The sequence below is a fragment of the Aythya marila genome, assembly GCF_965140915.1.
Source record: "Aythya marila genome assembly, chromosome: 17".
Classification (NCBI taxonomy): domain Eukaryota; kingdom Metazoa; phylum Chordata; class Aves; order Anseriformes; family Anatidae; genus Aythya; species Aythya marila.
The window spans coordinates 3,790,418-3,811,096 of NC_139058.1; the positions used below are offsets into that span (position 1 = coordinate 3,790,418).

The 20,679-nt window shown below is 60.4% G+C and overlaps 1 protein-coding gene across 14 annotated transcripts in view; it reads right to left on the minus strand.

The window, feature by feature from the left end:
- The window catches only part of NCOR2 (nuclear receptor corepressor 2), a 224,630-nt gene that overhangs the window by 30,560 nt on the left and 173,391 nt on the right, over positions 1–20,679 (minus strand). For all 14 annotated transcript variants that reach the window (XM_082774065.1, XM_082774067.1, XM_082774066.1 and 11 more), the window contains 8 exons: positions 18,943–19,085; positions 14,251–14,398; positions 10,836–11,409; positions 5,938–6,058; positions 4,835–5,075; positions 828–983; positions 186–325; positions 3–108 (listed from right to left, as the gene is read on the minus strand). In XM_082774065.1, the coding sequence (XP_082630191.1) occupies positions 3–108; positions 186–325; positions 828–983; positions 4,835–5,075; positions 5,938–6,058; positions 10,836–11,409; positions 14,251–14,398; positions 18,943–19,085 (1,629 nt within the window). The remainder of the gene's footprint in view (positions 1–2; positions 109–185; positions 326–827; positions 984–4,834; positions 5,076–5,937; positions 6,059–10,835; positions 11,410–14,250; positions 14,399–18,942; positions 19,086–20,679) is intronic.

Below are 20,679 nucleotides of genomic sequence, written 5' to 3' on the forward strand. Positions count from 1 at the left end.
ACCCAGTTTCTTGGGATCCATCGTCAGGGGCAGGCCCATGGTGATGGAGCCGACGGGGACCTTCGCATGCTCGGAGCTGTAGGGTGTGTGGAGCTGGATGGGCATGCCCTGCGGTGCGAGAGGAGGGGTCAGGGAGCAGCTGCGGGCCCCCGACGGCCGTCCCTGCCGCTCGCCCCCCGACGTACCTGGGAGATGGAGCCCACGGGTCTCTCCAGCACAGGCGGGTGCTTGGTGGAGGAGATGAGGGGAGGAGGGTTGGAGATGCTCGCTAGCCGCTGCAGCCCTGAGCGAGAGCTCTCATGCAGGTTTAGCGGGATGGGGTGTCCTGCACGGAAAACACAAGCATTAGGGAACTGAGGGACAGCAACGTGGCTCCAGGATCCAAGCAGACAATCGCTTTGGAGAGGACTGGACTAGTTTGAGTTATCGCCTCTTCCCTTTTGGTTCTGCATCCAAATCGTGTGTCCTCCAGCCAGAGAGGGACAGCAGAGTGAGGGCTAAAACCCTCCTGACTGCACCAAGGGCGATGCAGGGAACACTCCTGGTGGTCTGTGACGAACCACGTCCCTCATCCTGCCCCGGTCAGGGCTGGGACACCCGCCTGGCTGCTCTCAGCTGGCCCCACCAGCTGCAAGGGAGGCTGATCTGTGCTGGAGCAAAGCAAGGGGCTGGCGGCTTTCTGCTGAGCCCTCTCTCCCACCCAAAAAGAAAATAACTGCACTGATTTAAGGGAACAACCCGTGATGCTGGCTGGAACCGCAGCCTCTGTCCTCGGCCGCAGGTCAGGGCAGAGGGGACGTGCCGTGCAGATGGTGGATTGCACTTGCCTGGGGAGTTATACTGGAACAAGTGGGGCTCCGCCTGGGGAGAGGTTTTTATCACATCCCGGGAGTAGGACAGGACAGGGGGCCAGCACGAGGCGGCCGTCGGCTCCGCGCTCAGCTTCTGGGCCTCTGCGATGGATGAGAAGTGCACCGACTTTTCTGCAAGGCAAAAGGAAGACAAACAGCTTGCTCAGCGGCACCCCACGGACAGGCAGACACGAGAAGGGAAGGCTCAGCGAGCAGCCCAAGCCACACGGAGGCGAAACAACCTTCCTCCAGGCTCAGGCTCCTCGGCTGGGGGGCAGGATGCTGCCAGCACCCCGCGTCCCCCGGCACGCAGGGACATCCAGCGGGTTCTGCCTCGCTTGTGACAACCCCTTTGGTCCGCTGATGGGCCAGAAATAAAGGCATCAGCTTGTCGGATGGCAAGGGGACGATGCTCAGAGCCTGAAGTGACCAGCTGTTCTCCCAGCACCTGGGACAAGCGTGCTTTGTGAGACCGTCAAAGGCAAATGAAGTTCAAGACGGGCTCGGCGTGACGACTGGATGCGTCCTCTGCGAGGCAGCTGGGCTGCAGGCAGGGGAGCTTTCGGAAATGAACTGGCTCAGGTTTTGCTGGATGCCAGGCTGGGTTCGCCCTGGCTATAAAAAGGCTGATTCGAGGCCAAGAAGTGCCTGCTGGCTGAAGAGCCGTGCTGGGGGGGGGTTTAAAGAGCAGCTCTCTTCTTGACCCAGGCGCCCCGCGGGGTGCTGGGGAGGGGAGCTTTATCGGCTCCATCCCGAGCGCATCCTCACGCAGGAACGCTTCGCTAAGCAGGCAGATGAGACAGCCGTTTTTGAATGGATTAGAGGCAGGTTTGGTAGGATTTGCTTTTAATCGATAAACACTTAATTTTGCACTGCCCTTCTTTGTCAGACCCACCTGCATAACGCCTGTGTTGACCAGAAATTAGAAACTGGGCAGTAAACAATAGCAGTCACAAATGAACCCAGCCTTTAACCATCAATTTTTGATAAAAATAGATGCCTGAATCCTGCTAAGCCTAATAATAGGGCAAGTAGATTATCAGAGGCCCAATTTAATGAGGCTTTACTGCATTATCATTATTAATGCTCAGTGTACTCAGAAGCTGGGAGATTATTCTTGCCCTCTTCGGTGAGACAAGAAATCCATTATCAGCACGCAGAGGTGTCTGGGCACACACACAGCTGCAGCCTGGCGGGGCCAGACCTCGCCTGCAGCATCTTCCCTCCCCGTGAAGATCCCATGCCAGATCCCAAGGAGCATCCTCCTGGCACAAGGGATCCAGGAGCATCCTCCCCACCGACGGAGGGGCCGTGGCATCCCTTCATCTTCTCCCTTTAAGCTCAGCCCCGTTCAGCTCCCGGGGGGCTGATCCAGCCCACGGCTTGCAGGGCTGAAAGGCGCTGGGATGGCCCAGCTGGAGCTGCTCTCCGGAGCCAAGGCACCACCAGCCAAGGCTCCGCGCCCCCTGGATGGCTCCCGGAGAGCCACGTCCTCCTCCCCGCCCCGCGGGTGCCTCTCCCTCCCCTCCGTGCCTCTGGAGCCTGTGAAATGTGGCCAGTTCTTAATTGCCCCCACATTAGAGGGCGGCTATAACTCAGCCAGCTTTTGATAAAATAGCACTTACGCGGGGAAGAGAGAGTTCCTATTACCGTTTATCAAGCCCCTGGAATCGGAGCGAAGGAGTCAGAGTTTATACGATCCGTCATCCAAATTAATGCTCTTGGCTCCCCGTCTCCTCCGAAGGCCAACTGAAACACGACTAAATCAACACACAACAAACCGCCGTGCGATAACCCGAGATATGCCCGACGGCGGCTGGGCACCAGGGGAAGGGATCAGGGATCCGTCTGCCTGCCCCTACCCGGCCCCGCGCGCTCCGCGGCTCGTCCCCGTGCTCTGGCCGCCCTCCAAGGCGATACGGACCCGGCCAGGAGCCGCGAGGCAGCCAACGCCTTGGCCAGGATGTGTGCAAGACTGCTTTGAAGCGGATCCAGAACGGTGCGAAGGACGTCGATCCCCCGAGCGGCTGCAGGAGTTCGAGCTCTCTTATCGAGCTGGGCCTCAGCGAGCCGCGGAGGAGGCGGCGGAGCTGCTGAGGGGAAGCTGGACCCTGCCTACGAGGAGGCTCCAGGCTGCTCTGTTTGAGGTTTGCCGGCTGGGCTGGGCTCTCCCCATTTAACGAGGGCCGTGTAGATGCAGTGTGGCAGCACAACGTGTGGGGTGTGGGCACTTGCTGCCCCATGGGGAGGCCTTGGAGAGCAGGGGAGGGAAGGGGAACCCCCCCGGTACATAGATTTCCCTGCCTGTCTCTGGGTATCTGGCCACAGACACAGCGCTGAGCCACCACCCGAGTTCATCGCTGCATTCAAATGGGGCTTTGGGGACTTGGTTTCTCCCCTCGGGGTGCCTCTCAGCACAAGCCTGCTTGTTTTCACACGACAGATGCATTCACACCATGGAATGAAGACTCCCGAGGGCTCAAGTACAACCCAGGCCCCCAGCGGTACCGGCACGCGGGCACGGTTAGCAGGGCTTGGAGATCCCCCGAGATGTTTGCTCCACTCCTAATCCTCGTCACAGCCTGGGCAGCCTGCTCCATGCCTCTGTGTGACACAGGCCAGGCGCTGTGCACCTCGCAGGGTAATTAGCTTCATTAACAGAGATCTGGAGCACTGCGGAGGTGGCCCAGAGAAGAAAGTGCTCCGTGCCGACTACTGGCGTGCGGTGGTGCTGAGCTCCAGGCTCCAGCACTGGCCGTGCCACGCGGCTCACCACGAAGCTGAGCCATGCAAGATGGATCTGCACAGGGTTACGGTGCAGGAGGAGATCAAACCCCGTTACCCCATCACCCATCACCGGCGGGGAAGGGCTGGAAGGGAGCTGATGTGTCTGGGCAGCAAGCACCAGTGCAGGATCAGCTGAGATGGGACCTCACGGGTGGCAGCACCGTGACTCAGGGGAAACTCCCTTCCTCAAGGTGAGCAGTCACCTTCCCGGCTTGCATGCAAAACATTCTGGAGGGCTGAGCCACACACGGTGCTCTTTATTGTTTAAGGAAAAAGAAGATTTGGCAACCAGCTCCTTCTGCAAGCACATCCTCCTGTCCAAAAAGGGCCGTGGCTGCTCTGGGGGCTGAATGAGGGCACCGATTTTCCAGCAATGACCACAACCAGCACCAATCTGCCTCATCCACGCGGCCTCATCCCCCCCATCCCAGTGCAGGACCCACTGCTGGGGGGCATCGCCCCCACAAAACCCAGCCTCCCGGCTCCTCTGATGGCACCGCTGGTGGCAGTGTCTCATCAACACCCAGCGGGCTACGAGGGGCAGGGATGGTGACGCTGAACTGGAACAGGCTGTCACCGAGATTAAAAACACATTTAGAGGATAGTCTCATCAGGACTTCCCGACTCTCCTTAACCTTGATCCCCAGGTGCTCCAGCTAATAACACTTCAGCTGCTCTATGGTGGGAAACTCGGGATTGCTCATTAGGCAGCCAAACCACATCAGAGCTATTCCGGGGAGAAAGCACTGGGAATCTTTACAGGAACCTTTGGACTCCAAGTCACAGTATTAGCATTGATTTTAAATGAAATAATGGTCCCTGCTGAGCATTAAAAGCATTCTTTATAAAAAGCCAGCAAGGTAGAAAAGAGCCATTGTACCCAAAGCCCTGGCACGCCTCCAGGCCCCTTTGCTCTCAAGTGAATGGCAGAGACGCTAATAAAGGCAATCTTCACCTCCTCGGCACTCGACACTAGCTCGGTGTTTGCTGGAGGCTCAATGAGACATGATGTACTGTCTAATGAACATGGGAAATTAGCCATGCCTCTCCGGCCCCGCTTCGAGACGCTATTAAAGAGCTTTCAAGGGCTGAAGCAAACGTCCACCTAAGAGGAGGCAAGCTGCTGGCTGCGTGCAGCTGCACACGGGGCACGTTGTGGCACAGCTCGACGCACACCACCACGCTCACCGCCCTACCTTCCTTGTCCCCGACAGCGGGGCTCCGGCTCTTTCCCCTCGGGCTGCTGCTCGGCTGCTGCTGCTCCTTGTCAGCCTGCTGCTGCTGCTGGGCCTGCGACAGCTTGCTCGGGGGCACGTCCTCGCGGGCGGACTCGTGGGCTTTAGTGATCTGCTGCTGGTAGAGGGCCAGGGCGTGGGGAGGCACCTGAGGCTTCACGCTTCCACTCTGCAATATCCCCTCTGAGAAACCTTCGGAAATCTGCAACGAAACAGTAAGAGGTGGTGAAACTCGCCCTGTGCTCTTAACATCCCTCACGGCCGCGGAGGCAGCAAGGTGTTACAGAGCCCCGTGTCCCAAAGAGAGCTCCAAGGCTCACCAGCCACGGGAGGTTAAAAATCCCACAGCAAAGAGCTCCAGCTCTGTTCTGGTGACACCAGCGGAGAGCCTCAGCCCTCCCTTGTTTAGAGCCTCTACTCTGCAGTTAGTTGCCTGTAGCTTTTGCAAGCAGCTACATGACTGCAGCCACATCTTTTGCTGTAAGAAGGGAAACTAAAAGAGCACCAGGAACGGGTCTTTCCCGAGTATTGAAACCCAGCACACACAAGCAGGGATTTTCTCTCCCCAACCCACAGATGCTCCTCCTCTGGCGCTGACCCTGGAGATAAGAGGGTGCTTTTTGTCACGGCCCCAGCCAGGAACGATCAGCTTTTTGTGGCTCTCCAGTAGCCTTGTGCTGAAAAGGGGAGACCAAGGAGAGCTTCTGGCTGAGGAAGAGCATAAACATATTTTACGTGGTGACTTTAAGCACGAGACCAGGAGAAGCACAGGGCTGGGAGGGTGCACAGTTGCTTTTTAAAGCAAAGGGAGGCAGCAGTCATGTGGCAGCGAGGAGCTTTTTCTGTCCAGACCTCCCACTACTCTCTGATAGAAGAGCTCGAGGGACATCCAAACATCACTGGCAGGCTCTCCGGCAGCGGGGAGCACGCTGCGCACAGGAGGCACCTTGCCTGCACGGGGCTCAGCCACCTGCATGCCAGGCAGGGGGACACGTCCCAGTGCAAGTGTACGTGCGAGGCACGTGCTGCATCCCCAGCCCCAACCCTCTTTTTCGGGCACTTACGATGGGAGGGATGGCAGCAGCGCGCTGCTTCAGCTGCTTCAGGTCCAGCGGCTTCTGCGGCGAGGAGTTCAGCCTGGCCTCGCTGGCGGTGTTGAGCAGGCTGGGCCGGGGGGACAGCAACCTGAGCACAAAACAGGGGTTAAGGGGGCAATGCCATGCACAAGCTCCACATTTGATCGCTCCCCCACGTCCCACACCGCCCCGCTTCGTGCTGCTGAGCTGGGGAGACACCCTTGTCATCAATGAGGGGCGAGCTGGACGATAACTCATGGCTGGGAACCCAAGCTCCTGAGCACACTGTGCTCTTGTGCTCCTAGCTCTGCAATCCGCTGCCTGGTCCCAGACCTGTTCAGGTGGCTACAAACATGCCCCAGATTGCAGGGTTCACCCTGAGGCTTGGATAGGGGCTGCTCAGCAGGGAACCCCGCTGCACTGCCCGGAGCACGGGGTGCCTGCAGCCCCGGGGAGGTGCCTGCCACCTCCACCTCGGTGGGCTGCCGGTGCCTCAGCTCCTTTTAGTCTTCCAAGGGCCCAGGGGACCCACTCTCCCCAAGTACAGGACGCAGACCAGCAGCATCAAGCAAGCTGCAGAGCGCTGGCAGCTTTGCCGTGGGATAACCAGGCCCGGGATCCACGTCCTGCTTTCCAGAGACAACAAGTCCCGTGGGACTCCGTGCTCTGAGACGATTCTGTCTGCCTCGAGAGGCTCTCAGTTCCTCTTTGCTTTAGCTGCTATGCTAATTATTTCTAGCAAACCTGCTGCTGTTGTCCAGAATAAGCCCGAGGGAGAAGCGGAGCCCGGAGTCACGGAGCAGGGCGACCCGTTCAGATTGCGTTTGGGCGCCACGCCACCCTCCCCAGCTCACTCAAGCATCACCCAGCACTCGAGATCAGCCTCACGTTCCTTTTCAAGGACTGACTGTCTTCTATCAAGGCTCTAAAGCCTGGGAAAACAACCACGCACACGCAGCTGGGCTGCCTGGATCACCTGAAAGGCAAGAGGCTGGATTCGGATGGGATTTGGTGCTCAGCCTCGTGGCTGCACAACCCTGCACCCTTTCTGCTTGCTCTTCCCCGTGGCTGAGCTGTGGGGTGGACGCTCAGAGGATGGCTGTGCCGAGCCCCCGTGCCTCAAAACCTCTGCCTCTCCTCCTGGGACAGGGTTCTCGCTGCCACCGAGCACCACATCCCTCCTGCAAGGGCTGTAGGGTCCAGCTGATGCCTCGTTTCCCTGGGGTGTTACCAGCACCACGGTGCCTTCCCCCCAAAACGGGATGGGAAAGGAGAGAGGCAAAGCCCTCGGGTCGAGATGTGCCCGTGCTGAGACCCCAGGGCCACGTCGCTCCAGGACATCTTCACTTTCTCTCCCTCCCAGCTCCCATTTGTTGAAGCCAGTTCATCGTTTCTAAGTTTTTACAGCGTGATTTGTTTATTTTAGCTGTTATTTCACTGCTCTCTTCAGCCTATAAATTTCAAGGTCATTCCATGCTCACCCTTGGATGAATAAACAAGCGTGGCCGGGCCATGTGCGGGGAATAAATACAGCGCTGCGCTGGGGCTGCCCCAGCCCTCGCGGCTGCATCGGTGCAGGAACAGGACCCACGTCGGGATCTGCCCCAGGGGTGGGAACTGGGACGCTCTGGGGGAACTGGGATGCCCTGGGGGAACTGGGATGCTCTGGGGGAACTGGGATGTCCTGGGGGAACTGGGATGCTCTGGGGGAGCCAGGTGAGGGGCAGCTCACCCGAGCTGCTCTCCGGACCATCGCGGTGATGTCCGCCCACGGGATAGCACAGGTGGGGTGAAGCCACACCAGAGGAACAGGGGCAGCACCCCAAAGGCTGCTGAGAAGTGTTTGGGGACGAGGACACCCAGCACTTGCTCTCAGGACCGCCGTGCCATGTGGAGCTGCAGCATGTCTGTACTGGGGCTCCCAAACCACTGGGGAAAGCCCATGGGGGCAGCACGCTCTGCAGCCCTGGGCCCCATTCCCTGGCAGTTTGGGCTCTGATTTTACCCAAAAGAGGCCAATCTTCAGCCTGGTTTTCTGCAGCCCGGCGAGATCCATCAGCAGCAGGAGCTCTCCCTGCTGCAGGCACAGCTCTGTCGGGTGGATGCTCTGCCCTGAGGGGCACTGGTCCTGTCTGCACACAGCAGGACAGGGGCCAAACGTCCCTCAGAGCTCTCACCTGGGGGCCCCAAACCCAGCAACCAGTCCCTACGTGTGGGTGATGGCACAGGGAGGAGCACCGAGCCCTCTGCATGGTGCCAGCATGCTCGGGGTGAGCCCGGGGTGGTGCGGAAGGCTTTGGGATGACCGGGACACCGCATCCACCCAAATCCTTCAGCTTTCACCACGGGGACCGGTCCGAGACCAAGGGACTGCTCGAACTGCCGGACAACCCAACACACCATGACCCCACTAAGATGGCCCAAACTCCATTTCTTGCCCACGCAATCGTTCCATAAAGGGGACAGAGACCGGGGGCAGTCCCCAGGTTCCCCCAGGGGGTAAGCGTGCACGGCCTCGCACATTTCCCTCTGCCCCGACCTCCCCCTGAACCGCGGTACTGGCCGTGCTCGCAGCAGCCCTCCCAGCACACGCTGCGTGTAACCACGGACACTCAGCTGCCTCCTTCGGCTCTGACGAGCTCAGGCTGCGGCTCCTTCTCCCAGCCTAGCCTTTGCCGGCTCTAACACCAGGAGGACCCACGGTGGCCAGCGACAGCCCCTTCCCCGTGCTCACAGGGACACTCGAGCCACCCCCGTCCCCTTCTTCTGGGAGATGCTGCGGCCACCCCGCTGCTTTCACCAGCTCGGCAGCGCAGGGTGGGCGGGCGAGCATCGCCCACGTGCCCGGTGCTGTCCCAGCCGGGGCGGCTCACGCGGCATCTCGGCAGCCCCGTCCTCTCCGTCGCCTCTGCCCGCGTGCTCGCAGTCACGCGGCGCTGGGGCTGCGGGAGCCGCCCGCGGGCACGCAGCCTCGGCGGGCTGGAGGAGCGAGGAAGCAGGGCAGCGGGATGCCCACGGGTTGTTAGAGGGCTGCAGGCACGCACCGGGAGGCACGCCTCTGGCTCCCGTGAGGTTGCGTTGAAAAGGAGCGAACGAGGAGGCGCGCAGCATCCCCGTGGGCATCACGGTGGGTACCAGCCCCTGCTAACTGGGTGCAGGACACGGTGCGGGCTGGCAGGGCTGGATGCTTCGCCTGGACAAAGCCATGGGGATGCTCAGACTGCAGCTTTCCCTGCTCTCAGGCTCTGCCATCACCTGCGCCTTCCCACCCGGGCAGCAGAGGGATGCCTGATTCCTGTCTGATATTCCTGGGAGCTGTCTGATGGCTGAGATACCTGCACTGACCCACTGAGGAGCCCGGGTGCAAAACTTCCCGAGAAGAGCCGTTCCTTTGCAGCAGGGAGGCTGCTAAAAGCTGCTGCCGTCCCCTTTTCGGCTGGGTTCGTGTCAAAGAGGAGCAGCAGAGCCCTGCTGGCCTCGCTCCCCCTCGCAGGGAGGTTTCTCCCAGCTGGGAAGGGGAGGGCGGGGAGGGGTGGTGCTGGACTCCTTCCACGCCAGAGAGGAGCTCCCCACAGCCAAGAGGCCCCGGCCCCACCACGGGGCCAGAGCCAGCTGCATCCCCAGTGCCCCCGTCAGCATCTGCACTGCTTCCAGCGAGGGCTGCTCCCGAGGGATGCTCCTGCTCCCTCCTGTGCCAGCAGCACTCACCCACCAGCTCCCAAATCCACCGCAGTGCCCTTCTGGGATCACAGCTGCCTGCCACCTCGTCCTGCTGCTTTCCTCGTCTGTTTTTTTTCTTTTCTTTCTTTTTTTATTTTTTTTATGCAGCCTGCCTGGCCTTGAAGCACCCGTCTCGCTGCCAACCGCCCCCTGCAAGCCCTCGGGAGGGCTGCAGGATGCTGGATGCAGGACACCAGCCAAGGCAGAGGCAGGAGCCTGGAGAGGTTTCCGTGCCCCCGTGCCACGGCCGGGTGGATGCAGGAGGTCCCTCCCGGCCCAGGAGCCAGCGTGGATGGAAGTGGGAGCCACAAGAGAAAATAGCACTACAAAGAGGCACGTATTTATATATAATTCTTTAAAAAACAGGAAACCCTGTCCCGTTTGTGAGGCTCTTGGGTGGGGAGGGCTCTGCTGCTGTGGTGGGAAGAGACGGGAGGGGAACAGGACGTTTCTCCTCCGAAGAGGCCGATGTTTCCCCTCCCGGTGCCAGGAGCCACCCTTGGAGGGTCACAGACCCCCTCGGCCACCGGCCAGGGTGGCTGCAGGGCTCGGGGCCGCGGCAGCTCAGGTGAAGGCCCGGTGGTGTTTCTGCAGGAAAGCTCGCACATCCCTCACCGTCCTGCCCCCTTTATGGCCGGGGCGGATATTTCACCCTCGCGGATCCCAGCAGCATCTCCGCCGAGGCAGCAGCTCGCCCCCTCTCCGCGCTGGGAACGCGTCCCCGAAGTGACTGCTCCCCTGCCAGCGCCGACTCAGACAGAAAAACCCTTCCCAGCCCCGGATGCAGGCAGCCCAGTCTACGCCTCTGCATAACTCAGCTGTCCCCAAGGGCACGTCCGGCTCCATTGCATCACCCCGCAGGGCTGCGAGCAGCAGACTCAGCGCTTCTGCGCCCAACACCTGTCTGGGGCCATTGCCCAGCAGCACCCCCGCGTTGGGACACGGCGCTGCCCGCGGGGTCACGGACCCTTCGCGAGCGATGGCCAAAGGGCCGCGGCCACGCGGGGACACAGCCGGGCACGTCCCTTCGCCTGGGGAGCACCTCAGCGGTGACGTTCCTAAAAGAAGAGCTCAGGAGGAGGGAGCACGTGGGCACGGCCGCACGCAGCAGACGCCTCGCCCGGCCCCGTGGCCACGCCGTGACCCGCGCCTCTCCCCAGCCCTACCTGCTCTTGTCCACGGCGTCCTGTTCGTCCATCTCATCGGCGCTGCAGGTCGCGCTGGAGTCGCTGTCGGGGTTCACCCCGGGGCCTTTGCTGCCTTTGTGGCTCTCCTTCTTCTCGGCCTTGGGCGTCCCCTCCGCCCCCGCCGCTCCTCCGCCGCCGGCGCCGCTTTCCGCCTTCTTGTCATTCCCCTTGTCCTTCTCCTGGCCGTCCTCGCTCTCCTCCTTCTTCACCTCGCTCTTGCAGGGCTCCTCGCTCGCCTTCTCCTCCGGCTCCTCCGTTTTCACCACGTCCACCACCAGCTCCTCTTGGGCCTTCTCCTCGCCGCCGGGCGCCTCGGGAGCCGCCTCCGCAGGAGGGCTGGCGGCAGGAGCGGGGTTGGTGGCGGGGGCCGCGGGCCCGGCGGTGGCAGCAGCAGCGTCGGGGGGCGTGGGGGCCTCTTCCAACTTGACTGCCGGTTCTGCGCCGGAGTCACCTCCCGGCCCGGGTGGTGCCTTGGCCCCGCTTTCGCCTCCCTCTTTGGCTTCGGGCCTCGGCGAGGGAATGCTCTCAGTGTCGGAGCTGTTATTTACTGCAGCTGAGAAAAGGGAAGAAATAAAAATAAGGATCGGGCTGAGATTCTCACTTCCCATACCGCTGCCTCCGCCCCCTCCCATGGGAGGAGAACGCCCTCGTTGCTCCGAGGGGGAGACGATCCCGGGGCTGGCAGCGCGGGGCTGGGATGCCCCGGAGACACACCAGGGGTCTCCCGGCTTGCCCAGCTCAGCATCTGCTGAGCGAGCCCCCACCCAAACCCCAAACCACACTCCCAGCAACTGGGTTTTCCACCAAAACCCTGCTGCTCGCTCCCGGCCGCCCTCACCCATAGCTCTGGAGCTCGGCTTTGCTCCGCCGGGCCCGGGAGCTCTGCGGCTCCCTGCCCGTCCTTGCTGGCACGGCGAGGCCGCCGGCTTACGTCCCGCGTGTCCCTGGCACTGCCACCCCCCAGGGCAGCTGGGGACCATCCCAAAACACTGCGCCTGTTTGTTGTTGTCAAAGCCGCCAGAGGCGAAAGAAAGGAGGTCAGGGTCGGTGAGAGCAAAGCTCTGCCAGTGCTGCAGGACAGGTTAATTATTAAATGTCAAGGATCGTTCCTCGGATCTGCTCGCGGCTTGAAAAGGGGCTGGGAAGGCCAGGGATGGAGGTGCTGCGGGGAGCAGGGGCCTGCAGCTGGAAGGGGATCACTGCCTCCAGGTCTCCTTTATACAGAGGAAGGCAGCAAGGGCCAGGCGACCACACATCGCCCCTGACACGCCTTGGCACGGCCCCTCGGGGCACAGCTCTCGTGCTTGGGTCCCAAATGGGTAACGGGGCTCCCTCCCAGCTCTCCCTTTACCTGCCTCTCTCCACAGCACCACATTTGGCTTCAAACGCCCCCAAAATGGGGAACACGAAGATGTGGCTGCCCCAAGAGCCAGGCGTTTGAGCACACCCAAAGTCTTCCAGTTCCTGGGCACAGATGTGCAGCTGCTCAGTTCCCCCCATACCTGGTGCTACCCGATGTGAAAGGGGCTGCCGAGGCACAAAAAGGCTCAGCCGGGCGCTGGGCTCTGCTGCACTCGCTCTGGACCCCAAATCCCTGGCTGGGGAGGCGAGGAAGGGAGCTGGGTGGAGATGGGAGCACCCGGCTGGCTGCAAAGCCCCGGGCACCGGGCGAACAAGCGCACGTGCCTCGCATTCGCAAGCAGACCGCTTGGACACGGGCGATTAATCACACGCTACAACCCGTGCCAAGTCCTCCTGCCCACCCCAGGGCCTGCCGCGTGGCCCCCAGCCCCAAGGTGCTCCCCACGGGTCTCCAAATGTCACCCCGGAGCCCGCGACCTTCCCGAGCAGAGCTCTGACATTTCCGTGCCCGTGACATTTCATCAACCTCGGCTTCCACGCTCGCTCCGCTCAACAGCCCCCTTCGGAACCAGGCCCCCTCCGCCCAACGGGAGGAATTGGAAATGAGGACTGGGGCTCTAGGAAGGCAAAGCTTCAGCGAGTGTCAAGAGATCTGTCTTTAATCTCAAAACCGCATTGTTTCCTCTCAGCCGCTCTCACAAAGAGCAATAACTACCTTTTACCCCGCGCCTCTGAGTCACATATCACCTCGCACAAAGATTTACCTGGAATCTGCCTTGTAATGAGTCACTTCCAACAATGATTTGAAAAGATTTCCAATTTCAAGTCCCATTAGCCTGGGTGCTAAGGCCAGGAAGCAGCAGGGTGCCAGCAGTGCTGGTTAAGTTATTAAATTACTTTGACAAAAGTCAAATGGGGCTATTGTTGGAAAATTATGCACATTTTCTCCCAACTCTGCTGCCGCGCTTTCTAAGCGATAAATAGCTGAAAATTGTCACTTTCAAGTTGTTTCCTTCCTTTCGTAGGGCTGGGAGAGAGGAAAACGCTCCCTTAAAAAGGGAATGGGGAGGAAAAGACCCGCTGGGGTCCATCAGCCCTGCTGGATAGGGGCTGGGGCAGCCCTGGGGGGGGCTCAGATGCCTGGGAGGGGGTGCAGTGGTGGCCACGATGCCCTGACGGGATGGGGATGGGTTGTGGGAGCCCAGCGGGTTGCATCCATCCTTGTGCATCACCCAGGGGCTCTCTGCTTTGTTTCCCCCAGCAGCCTCCCCGTGGGTCTCTCCCCGAGCCCCCGCAGTGCCTGCAGTCTGCCCCGGCTCGGCCCTGCGCCCTGCCGAGCTGTGCAGGGCCTGGTTTTTGGAGGAAAACAAGAAGAAAGCTGATTTATAACAGCCAACGCTCTGGGGAGCATGTGCTGATGGCAACTGGAAATAAACTGGTGCAAGAAGGGTACTTCTTGCTTCTCTGGGGCGAGAAGGAGCCGCTGGGCATCACCCAGGTGCCACCCTGCGGGGACAAGGTGCGCACGGGGTGGAGAGGGGCCTGGGGAGCGCAGAGCTTTGTCACACCACAGCTGAACTGGGGAGGACTGGGAATGGCAGCGGCTTCAGGTGGCAGCGACTTGGCACCCCCCAGTCCTCAAGAGCTCAAGGCAGCAGCAAGAGCTGCTCTCCCTGCACACCCTGACTCCTGAGACCCCCGGGGGTCCCCAAAAGAGGCCGGCTGGTGACCGAGCCCTTGCATTGCCCAACCTTCCCAAAATAAACATCCCTCCCGACGGACAGGGGAGGAGGGCAGCGATCCAGCGCAGCCCTCGCAAGCGTGAAATCCCGAGGCATCCGAAAGGTCACGAGCGCCTCGTGCTGCGGGACGGCGTCACCTCGGTGCGGCTTCAGGGTGGCACACGTGGCCCCCTGCGAGCGCTGACATTTGCAGCCCCAGAAAGGCCACAGATGGCCCCTGAACCGCTCTGCCGTGGCTGTATGGCACTGCCGGGATGGCCGAGCACGTCCCCTGCCTCCACCCGCCTCACCTTCTGCCTCCTCGGCCATCTCCTCCTCGTTGCCGCTTGTCCCCGACACCTCCATCTCCTCGTCCTCGGCGGCGGGAGGGAAGGCAGCCTCCTCGCTCTGCACGGCGGTGCCTTTTTTCTTCTTCCTCTTCGCGTTCCTTTCCTTCTCCTGGGGGAAGAGGCAGAGGAAGGTGAGAAGGAAAAGCCCAGCGGGACGGGGAGCCGCACAGGAGCGGCCAGCACCCCTCCTGCCCAAAGGGATGAGAAGGGCACTAACACCACCGTGACCCCAGATCGGAATCCTAATGCAAAACCCTGCATTAAAACCCTACAAAAAGTGGCCGCCGGGACCAGACTCGCCTGCCCAAAGCCCCAGGACGTGGTCTCGTCCAGCCAAAACCCTTGGGGCACAGCAGCACATGGTGCACGCCAGGCACTCACTGCACATGGGGCTGCCCCTCTGGAGGGAGCACAACTCCCTGGGGATGCTGCACCCCACACAAGGAGCAGACCCGGGGTTGCACGGTGGGTGTGGGATCCACCTAGCGCTGCTGTGGTCGGGGTGCAGCATCCCCCTGCTCCCCCTCCTGCAGAGCTCGAGCCCCAGAAACCCCCCGGGGCAGGGTGAGCACTGACACGTGGGCAAAGGATGCGCCTGCAGGAGCCACTAGCACAGGGCCGCTCGCTCCTGTTTACACCACAGATTTCCAGGGACCACCTCCAGCTCCACCAACACCCACGGCCGCGTCCTGACGCCCCCCCCCTGCAGGGAGCAGAGCTGATGACCCCCGTGCAGCACAGCCACCACCACGGCACTCTGCCTTTCGTGCGTCCTGCTGCAGGCGCTGCCAAAGGACTTTGCCTCCTGCTGCTGGTGGGGACACTGGGTGCGTCACGGCATCCCGAAGGGGCCCCACCACCCCGTGCCCCGGCCCTGCCCTAGGACAGCACCGTCCCTGCTCTCCAGGGCACGTGCCGCGGCCACGGGGCGCGCACACACTGCTCCCTCCCTCCCGCCCGCCGGCCTCAAGGAAAAGTCTCGCTCCTGCTATTGTTTCCTGCTCTTGTTGCTTGAATAAATATTACCAGTAGGAACAGGCCCATCATCTCCGGCTCTCCCTGCAAGCCCCACACGGATGACGTGTGTAGGACGTTTATTTACATGGATGAGAAGATAAAGCCGTGGCGGAAACGTTAACTTTGCTGCTGGATCCCTGCGCTGGGAAGAGCCGGTCCCTCCCCTCCGACCCAACTTTTCAATCCTTTAAAAAACTTCCAGATAAAACAAACAAATCCAACGGCTTTTTGCTTGGAAACGCTGCTTGCTCAAAGTCTATTTTTATCAGGCTGGGCAGGAGAGAGGAAAAAAAAAAAAAAAAAAAAACAACAACACAACACTTGAGAAACTGCTCTCCGAAGGGCTGGTGGCACCGAGGGAGGCGGGCAGGGCCCCCCCGTGCCCCGTCCCACCGCGGTGCCACCCGTGGTGGCGGCGGTCACGGTGCCCCAGCGCTCACACCTCTGTCGGGGCAGCGATTCGGTAAGTGCACGTTTTTGTCTGAAGCAGCAGTTCCCCGTCATGCTAATGCGGTGACAAAGCTCCGACGTTACTATGGCAAAGACTTCTCTGCCTCTTACTCACGGGTCCGTGACTCAGTCGAGGCCGGGAGCGGGCTCTTCGCTGGGGAAGCAGCCGGGAAGCAGCCCCTGCCTCCACACCACGCTCGGCTGGAGCCTGCAGAGCTGCCCCGGGGCACCTCGGGTCCCTCCCGCTGTGAAACCCAGCAGCAGGTCCCAGCCACATCCAGGGACACGTTGGAGGCCACCGCCTTGCCTCCTGCCCTGCCGGTAGCTCCGTGCAACTCGCCCAGCCTTGCTCGTGGGCACGGTCCCCCCAGCGCTGGGGACACGGGGCCCCCGTCCTGCCAACAACCACGGGCACACCAGGCAGGAGCCCCTGCAGCCTGCGTGAAGCCCACCAAGCATCCAGGCATCTCCCCCCACCACCGTGTGCTCTGCTTAATCCCAAAATGTTTGGCCTCTCCTTGCCCACCACCAAGCAAAGCAGCTGGAGCAGCCAAAGCAGCTTTCAAACCCTGCGACTGATAGGGTAAATCCATCGGTGGGTTCACCTCCCAGCCTCAGCCTCTCGTCAGGGTGACCACGCTCCCACATGGTGCCAGTGACACGCATTTGACACTGCTGGGACCCATCTAACCACAGGGTGACAAAGCACCTCCAGGCCCGGCCATGGGGTCAGCCCTTCAGCCCCTGGAGTTTCGCAGGCTCTGGGTAGCAACACGGGAGATTCCCCCACTGCTTTGCTCCCCAAAAGCCCCAATTAGGGCCGGCAGAGACGAGCGAGAGACGCAGCAGCAGAGCAGTGATAACTCCCCCGCCGTGGCTCCACAAGCCAGAACAAGCCCGAGCAGCCACCAGGGCAAAGCAGAAACCTCCCGGCAAAGAGCTGCTGGTGAGGACGGCTCCTTATCTCCACCCGCCGGCAAACAGAGCGGCTCCGGGAGGACACCCCGTATCCTCACGCCCCGCTCGCCTTCAGCGCCGAGATTAGAGAGCACAGCACGCAGAAGGTCAGGGCTCAGCGATGCCGATGCCCGCGACGCACCCGAGGCGCTGGGCAGCGAGAGCGAGCCAAAACACGCCGCAGCGCAGACAAAGCCAGGCTTCGAGGTGGCCTGACACTGCCCCAGCACCACCAGGACGCCCGTCCCTCGGGCACCCCGATCCTCCCGGGACCAGGACCAGTTGCACACATCCCGATGGACCCCGCAGAAAGGGAGCACCGCAGTGCCGGGCACTGTTGCTGCACCCCAAGCCTTTTTCTCCCTGATGCTGGATGCTCAGAGCGGGGGGTCCCCTGCTGGTTCTGTGCTGAACCCTGGTGTGTTTTGGGGCACGAGGGATGTCCCCAGGCTCTGCGTCCCATCCCGAGCTGGGGACTGCCACCTGCTCACCCCCAGCACATCCACATCACCCGCACGCTGCTGAACCAGAGGGAAACCTGGGCTCGGGAGGGAGCCCTTCAGCCCTGTCACCCCTACCCGGAGGAGGAGGCTGTAATATTAACGAGCCCCGTTTGGGGAACTAATGAGATCTGCTAATTGAGTTTACTCTCATTAAGCAAGAGGAAGAAAAGCAGCGCCAGTTTGTTTCCTCGCACACGATCGGCACTGGCTGGCGGTGGGGAGGTCAGGGAGTAATTTGGGGATCTCATGGCAAACCTCCACCATGACACACCGGCTCGCCACATGCCTGCTCGGCAGAGGTCAAGGCTGACTGCTGGGTATAGGAGATTAGGAGGCTTGGGTTGCTCGTGAATATATTTAGGAGTCAGGAAGGAAGGTCTATGGCAATTTAATCTCAGTTGTTCTTTCGTTTTATTCAGCTCTCTGGCATCTGCTGTTGCCACAAAACAATAGAGCACAATAAATAACAGCTGAACGTTCATTGTTCTTCTACAAAACCGAATCCCATAGCCTCGAATGCTCAAAAAATAAAATGATGATGCTGATATAAACTGCAAGTGAGAGTGAGCAATTAGACTGGAGCAGTCTAGCGGCTGCCTTGGAGGGACGGATGCAGGGAAAAATGTGGTTCTGCAGAAAAACACTTCTGTGATATAATTTCTGAAACGTTAGGAAGCAGAGTAAATTAATACACACCGATCCCATCGCCAGCTAGGCTGTGTGATCTGATTTCAGATCCTCCTCGGTAATGAACAACGGTATCTTTATAACATAACATTTTATATTCGGAGGGCTTTATGCACGCTTAATTCCAGTCTTTATACAGTTTTTTTTTTTGGTCTTTTGTATAGTTTGTTTGCTTTGTCTCTAAAAACAACTCGGTGAAACATAGGAGCACAGGAGTGTCTCTGTGCATAGAGAATTAATAAAAAAGAATCGCCAATGTCTTCTCTTTCTCTCATTCCTATAGACTGACTAGGATATTAAATTCCTGGGTGAGTCATTGAATGTTTTCCTGTCTTTCTTTTTACTCTTGCTGTAATAGCTTGCTTGGAGAGATTCCTGCATTGAACATTGTCCTTTGCATTTTCAAAGCACCCCTTGGGGGTTTAAGCCATGTGAATTCTATTAGCCAGAAACTGGGAACCCCAGGATACTCTACAAATGAAATAATTATAATCCTTAGCTGCTCTTAGCAGTCTGCCCTATCTCCTGAAGGCTGAATGAGCCCCATTTCATTCATGCCCTGCACTTCAGGCCAGAAAAGCAGCGTCAGCCCCTTCTGACGGGGAAACCGAGGCAGGGAGCGATGCGTGTGTTTGCTCGCGGCCACAAAGACGACCAACATCCACGTCAGGATCAGCCTTCTCTGCACAATACCTGTCCCACCACCGCAGTTCTGGGCTAAACCCCTCTTTTCCTTGCATTGTCCTAAAACCCTGCATTTATTTGGGGTAAGCTGCCCTCAGTCTACTCCTCCCCCCCAGTTTATCACCGTGCTCTGGGAGCCGGGGCACGCTCCCACACGGCACCTCCCCTCCTACAGCTCCCCGGGTGCCGAGCGGGCAGATGACCCCGTCCCACATCACTCGCACCCCCAATCCCCAGTGTTTTCACCCCAGAACGTTCTCTGAACCAAGATGGTTCCCCTGTTGCTGCAGGACCAGGCAGGCCCTCGCCGGGAAGTGCCCGAGGCACCTGGCGCGGGCAGCGGGGGGATCCTCACCATTTTCAGTTTGTGCTGCTGTAGGATCTCGTCCAGGTTCTGCCTCTTCTTGTAGTTGAAGTAGAAGTTTTTGCACTGCGACACGGTCTTGGAGCCCACCATCCTGGCAATGGCCGACCAGTTCCGCCCATGCTCAAGGAGACCTGCGGTGGAAGGAGGGAAGGGAGAAGCGTTTAAGGCCAGATAAAGTCGCACAAGGGCAGCATTATCCGCACAGGATGGGAAACACCCACTGCGCAAGCCAAACTCCACAGGAACAATATGGTCACTAGCACCCGTCTGCAAGGCTTCCTAGGCCAGGGGATGACCTACAACCGCCTGTTTTTCTTTCCAAGGGGGAAAAAAAAAAAAAAAAAAAAAGGCACTGGGCTGTCTAGCTCAGGAACAAAACATCCCGCAGCCACATCAGCACTGCGGGTGGCCAGGAGGGGCTGCCTGCCCTTGGGGACGGGAGCAGGCGGCGCTGCCGTGCCCAGGAGAACCCAGGAGGCCCTACCAAGAAGCAGCGGCGCTCTCCATCCTCCTGTGACTCCCTGGTGGCTTAAACCAGGGTGACAAGGTGGCTCGGTGGGTTGGAGTCCTGGTACAGGTGGGGAGGAAGAGCCTGGGCAGGGAAGCGGCAGGAAGAGCAGCTGAGGTCCCTGCTGGGACCTCAAAAGTCCACGGGTTCGTGCCCTGCTCCTGGGGATGTCACGGGTCGGGTGGGACAGACGCCTGCAGCGACCACCCCAGAGGGACGGGTGGGTGCTCGGGCTGCATGGCTCAGACCTGGCGAGACCCTGGGCTGGGAGGAACGCCACGGTGCAGGAGGCTGGGGGGACACGGCCCCATCACCAAGCCCAGCGAGGTGCCTGCTGGACACATGGGAGGTGGGGGCCGCAGCCCCGAGCCGTGCACACCGGCACCTGCTCCGCCTGCCCCAGGCTCCTGGAGGTGACCTGGAGGCTGGGGCCACCCGGGCTTTGTGGACAATTAAAGCCTCGCAGCTTGCCATCCTTCCCATGACCTGATTTCCCCATCTGGGGCCATCCCTGGCCTGGCAGCTCGCGAGCTCTCGCGGAGGACAGCACGTCGGGGGCCAAGCAGCCTCTGAATGGGGTGTCCCTGACCCCAAACCCCCCCCCGTGCTGTGGCAGGGCAGCACGTGGCACAGCTCCCCGGGTCCTTCCCAGCACCTTGTGTAAAGGACGGGCAGACCCTGAGCCCAGGGGCACGGCGCTGCCACCAACGGGGACTTCAAGAGCTGAAAACCCACAGGGAACAACCTGCCCAAGGCACCTTCCTCTTCTCTACGGGGTTTTTCTGCCCAGAGGTCACAACAACCCACAGAGCCTGGGAACGAGGACTGCCTGGGTGTCCCCGACCTCTGTCCCCACACCCCTCCCTTGTTGTCCCCAGCCCTGACACCACGGGGCTCAGGACCCCGGTGTCCCACCCTAGGGCTCCTGTGAGCAGCCCTGCTTGTTCCTGAGAGCCACGCAGCCGTGCCCAGCAGGGGACGGGGTGATCTCAGCACCAGGGCCCGAGGGATGCGCCTCTGAGCAGGAAACGTGCAAGGGGAGGGCATGCCTGGGGGGGACACGGGTGAGTCTGCGCTGAGTAGGTGGCACCACGTACCTCAGGACAGGTTAAAAAAACAAAACAAATAATAAAAAAACAACCCCTCCTGGAGGAAAGCAGCTGTGCTCAGCACGGCAAGAGTTAACGGCCCGGCCGTGCCTGTATCCTGCCCTGTCC